At 41.3% G+C, this 12,846-nt stretch overlaps 1 protein-coding gene across 2 annotated transcripts in view; it reads right to left on the reverse strand.

The window, feature by feature from the left end:
• Positions 1 to 12,846, reverse strand: part of LOC106513986 (ephrin type-A receptor 6) — an 82,291-nt gene that overhangs the window by 39,381 nt on the left and 30,064 nt on the right. The window contains exons 3-6 of one of the 2 annotated variants that reach the window (XM_014003054.1): positions 5,205 to 5,333; positions 3,602 to 3,751; positions 3,350 to 3,511; positions 3,028 to 3,256 (exon numbers count right to left, since the gene is read on the reverse strand). In XM_014003054.1, coding sequence (XP_013858508.1) covers positions 3,028 to 3,256; positions 3,350 to 3,511; positions 3,602 to 3,751; positions 5,205 to 5,333 — 670 coding nt within the window. The remainder of the gene's footprint in view (positions 1 to 3,027; positions 3,257 to 3,349; positions 3,512 to 3,601; positions 3,752 to 5,204; positions 5,334 to 12,846) is intronic. The other variant, XM_014003055.1, reaches the window with a different exon arrangement.

Below are 12,846 nucleotides of genomic sequence, written 5' to 3' on the forward strand. Positions count from 1 at the left end.
TATATATATATTTAAAGTCAAAATAATGAACTAATGCCTTGCACACATGTGAAGAACAACTTAGCAAACAACCTTTTTCCAAGTTATTTTGTTGGGATTATGTAACAGCAGCTCATAACAAAGGTTTTTTTTTTTTGCCTTTTTTAAAATAGGCGACAGCATGCATTAATGAACATCCAAACTAGTTGAAATGTAAATAAATCTGAGTTAGCCACAAGGTAATTTTCATTGGAAGTCTATTTGCCTGGTAAAGTCAGAAATATACAAGAAAAAAAAACTCTGAAGTTTTCAGAAATGCCTAAAGGGTGATTCCATCTGTTTTCACTACCGTTAATCTGCTCTAGTCCACTTTACCATGTCAGAAAATATTTAGTTTAGATGTTGAAAATATTTACCTTTAATTATGGAAATTTCCGAGTTTTTTTTTTCTTGCAAATCTACGAATTTTCTACGTAAGAGAATCTGCTTGTTTTTCTCTCAAAGTTTTCTGGAACTAATGTCAGAAATTCTGAGTTTTGTCTTGCAAAGTGATGATTTCTGGAGCTCAGAGAATTTTCTTGTTTTGTTTTTGAAAATTTCTGAAATTAATTTCAAAATTTGGGATTTCTTTGGTTGGAAATTTGCTCCTCCCTTTTTTTTATCTGCAAAGGGGCCCTAAAACTCCATAGTAGAAAACAAACTGTTGGTTTGTTCAATTTCTTCCTCTTAGGCGTCCAAATAGATATTTTTTTAAATGCAGGGTGTCACATCATACATGACATTACAGTTTTGCTGTACCCTGAGCTTTCTGTCACATTGTTTTTCCAATGCTAAGTGGGTCACATAGACAGGAGGTACTGACATATAGCAGCTGTTAAAAGCACTCAGTGCTGCAACTACAGAACCATCAAGAAAAGCCACTGCTGTCATCCAAACGTGGTGAACGGGGAGAGCGTAGATTTGGGACATATATATGAAATACACCATGAGACTGCAGCMCTTCAGCTCCCGCCTCATTGGTAATCTCTCCCGTCAGGCTTCAGCGTTGTTTAACTTCAGATGATTGAGAGCGAAAGAAGGAGTGAAAAGATAAATAAGGAGCAGATAAAAGAGACAAAGATAAGAAGGAAAAGTACACCCGAGGAGCAACTAAAGAAGATATTACCGACTGTCCTACATATCTGCTACTAATGACTGTTTGAGCTGTAATACCCTGAGCAACCGCATCTCCACAGGGGTACCACATGAATTTCACCCCAGCCAGCTGAGACTGCTGTAAGTCTGCAAAATGTGGTCAGAAACACAAGCACTTTAATTGTAATCATGCGGTGTGGCTCAATTTAGCTCCCGCTTTAATTACCAGAGTGAGGCAGGAAGAGAAAAAGGGGCGGGGGGAGTTTTAGAAAAGACTAGGTGCAAGCTAAATTATCTGTGAAACTAACAAATGAAGGCAATTAGCCAGCTAGCTCCCAGTCTGTCTGCACAGTCTAAATGAGAAACCAGGCCAAAAGACTATTTGGAACAAGTCAACAATTTCTTAAACTTTTTTTTCCTAATGTTCCGCTCACAGGGAGCTACGTTTAGGGAATGCTGATAGAACTAATTACAGAGAAAACATTTTAGAAAGCCATTTGCAGAAGAGTTGTGGTATTTATAACAATTTTTATTTTCAAATGTCTGTACAGTAAATGTCAAGTGAAGCTAAATTTTTTTGCACCCATCTCAACTGAATCTTTATCACCTGGATATACTATACACTGCAGATTTAAAATACTTCTCCTCCATTGACTGGGAAGGTAGCTTAGGTAATGATTTAGACATTTTGAACAACTCTGGGCATTACGTTCTCTGATTTGCATGGCTTATTATCTCCTGGGAGAAAATGAGTGCAGCGCAATTTAAAGGAGAGAAAATATAGGAGTTAGAGAAYGGGGAAGTAAATAAAATGGACAAGAGAGCAGGGAAAACAATGAAGGGAAATGGAGCTGAAAAAAGGATGATGAGAATCGTAGATGAAAAGGATCAGACAAGGATGTCAGAGTGAGAGGAGGAACTAGCAGTTCAGCAAACTCCAACTTGCGCGAGTAAGGGGTCTCTGCAGTAGGTTTTGTCCTGTGGGCGGAGACGGCCATACTCGTGATTGGCGGAGGTCTTGATGGGCGCAGACGGACCTACTCGTGATTGGCGGAGGTTTCGATGTGGGCGGAGATGGCCCAAGAGACGTGATTGGTCAGATTGACTGTGGGGCTTGAGGAGGCTGGAGGCAGCGGGGGGGGGGGGTAATTTGGTTGAGTCAGGCAGGAAGCAACGATTAATTTTAGTCATAACTTGAGAAAGGAAAGCACGAAATTTGAACGTCATACATGTGAAAGGAAGTGTAACAATATGGCTTGGTTAAAACATCCCTAATCAGCCTGTAAAAAGATCGATAAAAATCCATGTTTTTTCACAGGCTGGTTAGGAATGTTTTGACCGAGCCATATTGTTACACTTCCTTTCACATGTACGACGTTCAAATTGCGTGCAACTACCACTTTCCTTTCTCAAGTTATGACTAAGATGAATCTAAAAAAACATGTTACTTCCTGCCTAGCCTGGACCTTGCCTTCCTACGCAGCTCCACTCAATTCTAGTTTTGCTTCGTGAAYGACAAGGGTCTGGTTTTTACCAGGCTACTTCCTGCCTGACTCGACCAAGCTACTCCCCCTGCTGCCTCCAGCCTCATACGTCAATCCAACCAATCACATCTCTTGTGCCGTCTCCGCCCACATCAACACCTTAGCCAATCACGAGTAGGGCCGTCTCTGCCCACATCAAGACCTCGGCCAATGACAGTTTGGGCCGTCTCCGCCCACAGGTCAACACGTTCTGCAGAGACCCTTACTTGACTTGCGCAAATCGCAGAGAAGACCCATGAGATCCAACAGTGAAACGCAACATCCTCTCTTTTTATTTTTATTTGGTTTTCCCCTCTGTGCCGGTAGTTCCTGCGAGCAAACGCCTGTAAAACGAGCGCCAAAAACCAAAACGTGCCAGGAGGCATCTCACCTCTGCAGTGGCCGTCCGTCTCCTCGTGACCGATGCTACAGATGCATCGGCCCAGTGGCACCAGCCAGTCCCCGTCAGCACCACAGTACAGTTTGGGTGTGTCCCTCTCCTCTGCGTTCTCCAGACACGCCCCTCTCACTTCCACCAGTGAGGACGAATCCATGTGCGGCACCGTTTCAGGAAAGGCCGCGAGGTTCCTCAGAGTTGACGGGCAGCGTTTGTAGAACGCCTTACGTGAAAGAGGAAAAACACAATGTGGAGTTAAAACATAAATTAGAAATTTCATGAGCATCATTCTCAACAGCACAACCAGTTTACAAACCTTGACAGACACAAGCGCGATACACGCTCCCACGTCTTGAAAAGCCAAGTAGAAGCCTTTCTGCGTCACCGGTCCCACCTCCCTGACCTCCGTGTTGAGGCGAAGGACTCGATCTCCGAGATCCGTCTGTGTGAAGCTTTCATCCGCTGCTATGGTGTCCACCTTGAAGCCAACAACAAAGCACTTTGTCCAGTTCTACTCAAGGAGAACCAGCGGCGCACCCGAGAGCCTAAACCCGATCCAGGAACTGACCTTTGCGTAGTCTGTTGGCCGAAACCGCGTTCCTGCAGGCAGCGGCTCGTCTGTCTGCAGGTAAAACAGGTTGAATGTTTCCTTGCAGGTGCCGGGGACCCATGGAATGGAGTTACAGTCTCTCAGGGTGAAACGCAGCTCCACATACACCTGAGACAAAACATCAAAGAAAGTTTATAACCCAAACGTTTTGTTTCACTTTGACCTATTTTTGTGTAAATGCTGAATGCTGTAGGCTTGTTAAAGTAGACATGATTTAAATCCTTCTTTTTCCACATTTAAATCCTTCAGTCTGGGTCCATATAAAGTGGAACTGCAATGCTTTGGTCTGAATTCCTCATTATTGTAACTCCACAAGCCCCGCCCCTTTTCTGAGGTGTGTCCCGATTAACTCGTGAATTAAAAGATGTCAGCAAGGTAAGACTTGTCCATCCAGCTTTACATGCTGGAGCCAGAGTCTGACCCAGAGCCAGAGGAGAATCAGAACCACCAAATTGTTTAGTTGGTAAGTCCAGACTTTGGCTGATCTCAGTTCATGGGCTGCATGAAACTGCTGCGAAATGAGACGGCCTAGCCTTCACATTACTTCACAACTAAAACATTACGTAATATACAGTATATATATATATATATATATATATATATATATCTGTCTTTGTTTCTCTGTTTAGTTTGCTGTCGGCACATTCAATTGTGGGATATCCTCGGTTGGTGTGGAAACCTGATGCATCCTTGGTTTTTGAGATTCTGTGATTTGTTTTATTTATTTATTTATTTTTTTGATATTCCRCAGCTGCATGAAGAGAAGCCTTTGAATTGAGACACAGACCTTATTTGGCAATTTTGTTACAAATAATTGGACATATTAATTCAGAAATCATAGTAGAAAATAAAGAAAACTGAGAGTTGAAAAACATGAGCCAAACAGAATATAAAGATATCTACGCAACACCCGTAGAAACTAAATCAAACTTTTCTCTAAATACTCAACAAACTGTATTTAAAGGCTAAAGTGGATTTTGTATGATATGGTCCCTTTAAAGTTTGTGGAAAAAGCTAAAACTGATTTTTCTAAAGCTAAAAGAAGCAGAATATTGATTAAGYGGAGCCAAAGAGTACTTAATTATTTTGTGTGAAATCAATAATACATCTATTTACACTAAATTAAGAGACTGGGCAAAAATGATTCTAACTTAGATAAAATTTAGTCCACTGAAACAGTTAATGTACATTTCTGCAAATACACACAAAGAAAAGCTGATTTTTCACCACGTTTTCAGCATTTCATCATTCAGCTGTCACTATAACAAAGAGCTCTCCAGTATGGAAGACAAAAAAAACTCTCCATTTCTATTATAAACTTCTCTAAACTGATTTTAATGAAATTGTCTTGAAAGAAGTCACCTTTTTGACGCACTAAAGCAAATCTGCTTGTCATTTTTCTCATATGATAGAAAATGCGGAGGACTGAATTCCKTCCAGGGAGCGAGACATTATCTCAAAGTTGAGAAAATGTCACAACAACAAACCCCTACTTTGAGACGACTTCATAAAAACCTGATTTCAAAAAAAGATTTGGGGAACGGGAACAGAAGGTTCAGACCCGCTGTGCAGCTTGTCTCTGGATCCAGCCGGACCTCAGCCAGTTGTTCTGGTTCGGCTCCATGACGTGGCAGACCTGGAAGGTGTGGATGGGCCGGTTCTGTTCATCCATCTCTGTGATGGCGTCCCACTGGAAACACACACCAGGAAAAACATCTGGATTTATGACGAGAAACAAACAACTAATGCATTTTAGATCCATCCATCCATCCATCCATCCATCCATCCATCCATCCATTTTCTTCCGCCTATCCGGGGTCGGGTCGCGGGGGCAGCAGCTTCAGAAGGGAGGCCCAGACCTCCCTCTCCCCAGCCACTTCTTCCAGCTCCTCCGGGGGAACRCCAAGGCGTTCCCAGGCCAGCCGAGAGACATAGTCCCTCCAGCGTGTCCTGGGTCTTCCTCGGGGCCTCCTCCCGGTGGGACGTGCCCGGAATACCTCACCAGGGAGGCGTCCAGGAGGCATCCTTACCAGATGTCCGAGCCACCTCAACTGGCTCCTCTCGACGTGGAGGAGCAGCGGCTCTACTCTGAGTCCCTCCCGGATGACCGAGCTTCTCACCCTATCTCTAAGGGAGAGCCCAGCCACCCTGCGGAGGAAACCCATTTCAGCCGCTTGTATCCGGGACCTCGTTCTTTCGGTCATGACCCAAAGCTCATGACCATAGATGAGGGTAGGAACGTAGACTGACCAGTAAATCGAGAGCTTCGCTTTCTGACTCAGCTCTCTCTTCACCACGACGGACCGGTACAGCGCCCGCTTTACAGCAGACGCTGCGCCAATCCGCCTGTCGACCTCCCGCTCCCTTCTTCCCCCATTCATGAACAAGATCCCCAGATACTTAAACTCCTCCACTTGAGATAGGGCGACCCCCCTGACCCGGAGAAGGCACTCTACCCTTTTCCGGCTCAAGACCATGGKCTCGGATTTGGAGGCACTGAGCCTCATCCCGGCCGCTTCGCACTCGGCCGCGAACCGCTCCAGCGAGAGCTGCAGATCWCGTTCCGATGAAGCCAACAGGACCACATCATCCGCAAAAAGCAGAGATGCGATCCTAAGGCCACCAAAACGGATCCCCTCAACACCTCGGCTGCACCTAGAAATTCTGTCCATGAAAGTAATGAACAGAATCGGTGACAAAGGGCAGCCTTGGCGGAGTCCAACTCTCACAGGAAACGAGCCCGACTTACTGCCGGCAATGCGGACCAGACTCTGACACCGGTTGTGCATTTTAGATTCACATTCATAATATATTCTGCACACTGGATAATATTCTTGCACATTTGTTGTGTTTATCACTTATAGGAGACGTGTTTACTTTAGTTCAGGAAACATTCAGGTAGTGAACCTTCTATTTCTAGTAAGCGAAACCTAATTTCTGTAAAAATATGATGTTTGTGAGACACAAGTGGTTTTCAGGCTGTTGCATCAGTCAGACTCTCTCATTTGTCTGCTTCACTTTAKCAGTGTGATGATCAGAGCTTCAAAAGCCCCAACGTTTATTGACAGGACTCCTCCTGCAGCATTACACGGACAACTGGGATTGAGCCTGTTAAATAGACGGACAGGAAGTTTAACTTTAAAAAGTTGTAACAAACGAGAAAACTGCTCAGTTCCTAAGATAACAAGTCCTGTTAAGAACGTCACGTGGATTATGATATTATACGATTTGAGCTTCAGAGAAACCAAACATCCATCCATCCATTATCTGCTGTTTATTCTGAGTTGGCTCTCAGCTTTCCAAATACGAAGACTCCTCCAAAGCGGCCCACAAATGTGTCCTCCTTTTCCCCCCAATTTAAGGGACGGGTCCAGTGGATCCTTCTTGGTCCACCACATCCCATAATGCACTGCCGGCCAACCGGAGATTTGTTTGATGCTCGTAATGGTGGACGAAGCGAGAGAAAGGAGCACAGTTTTAAATAAACATCTGTCGGTATAAAAATTAGAAGTTTCAAGCGGTTGTATTTTTATTACTTTCATCATTTGTTTAGACGTTTTTATTATTATTATTGTCAGAAATCAAACAAGCTGGTATAGAGAAATAAGCATGCACCTACATCAGGTCCCTTAGTTCTTCAAATTTTGCCTATATAGCTAYTTCTGTTGTTTTGTGTTATTTATAAAACCAATACATTGATATTTTGCTCATTTTGATCTATTTGTTCCGGTCCTTGCGGTCTATCAAGGACCCGGCCCACCTAGACTGGGTAGACCGGGTCCTTTGAGGGACCTAGCCCCTGAATGTGAACACAGCCAGCGTGTCCTGGGTCCTTCCTTGGGGTTTGGCCCCAATTGGACATGCCTGAAGCACCTCCCTAGATAGGTTTAAGACGTCCTGACTAGATGTCTGAARCACCTTCTCTGGCTCCTCTCGATGTGGAGGAGCAGCAGCTCTGCTCTAAACTTAGCCTGTCTCTCGGGGAGAGTCCAGCCACTCTGTGGAGAAAACTCATTTCGACCACTTGTATCTGCRATCTTGTTCAGAGTCCGRAATACTGCAGAAACTGCACCAACCCGTCTGTCAATCTCTCGCTCCATTCTTCCCTCACTCGTGAACAAAACTCCAAGATACTTGAACTCCTCCACTTCAGGCAGAACCTCACCCCCCAACCCAGAGAGATCAGTCACCCTTTTCCAACTGAGGACCARGGCCTCAAGTTTGGAGGTGCTGATCCTCAGTTTAAAGCTGCTCCAGTGAGAGCCGAACAGGACCACATCATCTGCAAACAGCAGAGATGGAATCCTGAGGCTACCGGACCGGACTCGCTCCATGGGGCGGAGCTCAAACTTATTTTATTAAATTCTCATCAGATTATTTGCAGCCAATAACAGTTTGAGAAACAGTTTATTCAATAAACTGAAGTCCTCATCTCTCCGACTTTAAGTTTTTTCATTTGTTTAACCCAAAGTAAGATTATTCCTCCAGCTATTCCAGTTCAGGAGCCCTTTTAATAAGTATTGTCACTTCAAAAAATCCATTTATTCCATAAATCTTCTATAACTATTCAGCAAATGACAGTTACAGACTTCTTGGAAGGTGCGCCCACTTTTAAAGGATACCATGGCTCATAAAAGATACATTGCAGCGTCTCAGTCCATTTAGAAAGGCCACTCCAAATGGGATATGTCATGACAGCCTATTAAAATGTCTTTGGTATGAAATGCTGTCTTTCCAGCATGGATCCCCTGGTAGATCGGGTTTCCAGCGAAGGGGAGGGGCCGCTCGGTAAATCCTTTCCTGTAAGCCCTCTCTCTCCTCCAGTTTCGTTCACTGAGTGGAAGATTGAAACTTCCTCTGTGATTTAACACGAGCATTTTCAGGTCACGACCGGCGCGCCGGTCAAACGAGGCGGCTGCACAGAAAACAATCCGACCGGTTATTGATTCCACTCTCCATCCCGGCGGCTCCCTGCATTACGTCCATTTCTGCARGTGACATCAGCAAAGTGAGGCGTTTATTGGATGAAAAACATGTTGAGCTCTTGTTTCAGGAGTGTCGTGCATATGTTTTTTTTAAATGTGCAGACAGGAGACACTAGAGTCTTATAAGAAATGGAAACAAGTGAAGTAGAGTGCTTTCCATTATAAATTATTAAATAACACTCTAACCTTGACTGGAGTGTGCAAAAAGCAATTAATCTTATATTAATTGGGCTATGTAAATTATCACTATGTGACACCCCTGGGCCGAATGATTAATCAATCATAATCATTCCCTCTTTCATTTGGAACTGAGGAAAACTAACTCTGTTGAACCTGCCTTAATGATATTCAGCAAACTTGTTCGGCTGGAYTTGTGGACGTCCCTTCAACCAGTTCAGCCTAAAAGTTGTAGAAAAATGCAGGTGTTCTAGTAAACGTATGTTTATATAAGCAAATACAGAATATTATGCTGTGTTAGGATAGGAAAATATGACCAACACATTTATTATCATAAAACTAATTAAAGTTTTGAGCAAAAATATTATTTTGCTCATTAAACATTTTAAATATTTTTTAACTTACATGTCACACTCGGAATATGTTTTGGAAATGACTCTCAGCAACTAACACTTATCATTTACCTCTGTATCTATAGATATTCCTGAGTTATAGTCATTTTTGTGTTTGCTAAGGTTGATTAATTATAGCAGTCATCCTTTGATTAACTCCAAAAAAGTAATTTGTTATAGCTGTACATTGATTACTTTATAATAGACTCATTGGAATCAGTAGTTCATGAGATATTTTGTTAACAAACAAAGTACAAACAATTAATAATAAATTTTTAATTAAGCCAGTGTTTTTCTAAAAGTGGGGGTCGCGGCCCCCTAGGTTACCACCAGGGGGAATTAGAGAGGCCTCAGAAAGCTGAAGAAAAGATGAGAAAAAAATGCAGGAAGGAAAACATAAAATCTAAATCATCAACATGAAATCAAATCTGTTTTTCAATCTTTTTTATAATATACTTAAATGTTATTTAAGAGAGTTTAAGAGAAATTTGATTTATTTTGTTTCATTCTTACCACTAACAGTTTGTTGAAAAGTTGTTTTTTCAAATAGAATATGATGAAGTGTTTAAAACATGTTTGTTAGAATTCTTATGCTAAACAAATGCAAAACTGAGGGAAAAAATGTTTCTACATATTTTGTAGTATTTTTTGTGACCCTGTGATGGACTTGCGACCTGTCCAGGGTGTACCCCGCCCCTCGCACTGTGACTGCTGGATATGGGCACCAGTGAACCACGCAACCCTGAAAAGAAGAAGCGTGTACAGAAAATGGATGGATGGATGTTTGTAGGTTTGCAGGGGGTTGGGGGTCCCTGGCCAGAAGCAGTTGCTATTGGGGGTCCGTGGTTTGGAAAGGTTTTGGAACATGTGTGTTAAGCAATGATCTCATGCAATGAACAGGTATTTAGTTTGTGTTCTGAATGCGTCTGAGCTGCTGCCAAGTATCACATTTTGAATATTTGAAGAACTAATGGACATTTATTTCTCTATACCAGCTCATTTGATTTTTGATAAGAATAATATTAAAAAGATGTCTACACAAATGATTTTTATTTATTTATTTATTTATTTATTTATTTATTTCAAACATGGAAAACAAAATAAAACAATGATAAAAAATTATAATAATGAAATTAACATATTTGAAAAGGAATGGGAAGAAGTAAAAAAAACTTATTTAATCCCACCCTTCTRCATGGCTTATTAAAAAATAATAATAATTAATTCTTCTTTTTTCTTATTCAAAATCACAATTTCATGAAGATTTAAACAACAATCTGTTTACCTACTGAATTATATAGTACAGAAAATATTTATAWAGATAAACATACATTTATGATAAAAGCATTAACAGCACAAACGCTTGAAACCTTTCATTTTTATATCGCCAGATTTTTATTTAAAACTGTCCTCCTCTCTCTCACTCGCTTCATCCGCCATTACGAACAGGAAAAAAAAATCTCTGATCGGTCCGCAATGTGTTATGGGATATGGTGGACCGAGAAGGATCCATCGGACCAGTCCTTCAAATCAGGGGAAAYGGAGGATGCATTTGTGGGCTGCATCAAAGGAGTCTTTGAATTTGGACAGCCTCTGCAAATGACAAATCCGGCCTTCGGAGGACCCAGCCTCTGAATTTGGACGTAGAAATTGTTGTAGATGTAGACACAATGATTACTTTCTGATAGAAAATTTGCAGACAAACAAAGATGGCAACATTTCAAAGAGTGCTCAGAGCAGGTTTTAGGATTTGTCTGAGGCAGCCATCATAAATCATCATCAGCAGGTTGTATGGTTCCTTTCTGTAAGTTTCATTAAAAGTCATCCAGTGGTTCATACGATGTTTTTGTAATAAACATACTGAGTAGTTTTCATCTACAGGGTTCTTTTCTGCTGTGAAAAGCAAGAGCTTTGTGCACAAACACTGAAACAGGTTTTTCTGCCTTTTGTCATCACACCAAATATTAGCAGTAATAAATTCATTCTGCAGGCGAGCCCACTCCAGAGTTAGATAAATGAAGCAGACGTCTTTTATAATTAGTGTTTGTGGCACAGAATTTCCCTCTTTCTGTAACAATTTCTCACCTACAGCTCAATACAAAAAGGGTTTTTTGTAAATATTTGTGCTAAAGGTCTGTAAAAATGATCAAAATAAATCACAACACTAAAGCTTTTATGATCTTCAGTTGTTTGGATCTGGATTACGTTACTGCTCTGAATGCAGCACATTGTCAACACATGCTGGCAGCTGGTCAGTGACCCTTAGTATCACATTTCAATGCAGTGAGGACCCCTTTAATGTCATTTTTCTCAGCACAGGGTCCTCTACTCATGTTTAAATCTTGATGGATGAGGAGTTTTAATGACGGACAAAACCTTCACTGAAAGTCTGGAGCTGGAGGAGAGGAACAAAGTCACCCACCTGACAGCTGCGAGACCAAAGACTCAACCTGAAGAGTCTGTTCCTGGTAAAATAGCTTTGCTTTTTGTCTCTGATGTTATATATTGTTGGCAAAAATAAACCTTTCATTCGCAAAAGTGTCTCTGTTTACTAGATGATATTCAGCTTTTGTTATCACCAAACTTTGAAAGTACATGTTTGTCTGTGTCTTGCCTGTCAATAGCAAATTCTCTCACAGGGAACAAATTTTGATAAATTGTTCAAGAAGCTTTGATTTTTTTGGACACAACCTGATTTACAAGAGATATGATGCTTTTAAATCCTTCTTTTCCACATTTAAATCATTCATTTGGGGTCTATATAAAGTGAAACTGCAATGCTTTGGTCTGAATTCCTCCTTATTGTAACTCCACAATCCCCGCCCCTTTTCTGAGGTGTGTTTCACATCAACTCATTTTGAGACTGTCTCTTTAAATGTGCTTCACAGCTCGCCCACCTCCAGCTTCCAGAGTGGTCTATTCCAGTTTGATAGAGGGGTTTATGACTATATAGCTGCGCAGAAATTTTTTTTATGACAAATGAATTAAAAGATGTGAACAAGGGAAGACTTGTCCATCCAGCCTTACATGTTGGAGCCAGAGTCTGACCCAGAACCAGAGTCTGACCCAGAACCAGAGTCTGACCCAGAACCAGAGTCTGACCCAGAACCAGAGTCTGACCCAGAACCAGAGGAGAATGAAGACTGAAATTGGTAAGTCCAGACTTTATTTAGCAATTCATCATATTTGAAAAATATGACCCAAACAGAATATAAAGATATCTATGCAGTAGTGTGTAACAATACATTAAAAATGCATCGATCCATATTGATAAAGTGATTAAATGGGTAATGATTCAATTATATCGAGTCAAAAGGAAAATATTGATCTAAATCGTCATCATGTGCTCGACGTGGATCGATATCCAGAGGTCTATAAAGTACTTGAAAATTAATAACTAAGTAAAAGTAAAATTACATGAACAGAAAATAACTTTGGTAAAAATACATTTCACTGAAGAGAAAACTACTCAAGCAAAAGTCAAAACTGTCCTCAAAAATTGGGAAAGTAAAAGTACTTTTACACACTCTCTAAAAAATAAACTGTTGAATTTATTGAACTTATTGAATTTATTGAGAGAACGTGACAGCTAGCATTAGCATAATTGATGCTACATGGAGAGTGACCACAGTATCGCAGATAGTTACAT

The sequence above is a fragment of the Austrofundulus limnaeus genome, unplaced genomic scaffold (assembly GCF_001266775.1).
Source record: "Austrofundulus limnaeus strain Quisiro unplaced genomic scaffold, Austrofundulus_limnaeus-1.0 Scaffold16, whole genome shotgun sequence".
NCBI classification, from domain to species: Eukaryota; Metazoa; Chordata; class Actinopteri; order Cyprinodontiformes; family Rivulidae; genus Austrofundulus; species Austrofundulus limnaeus.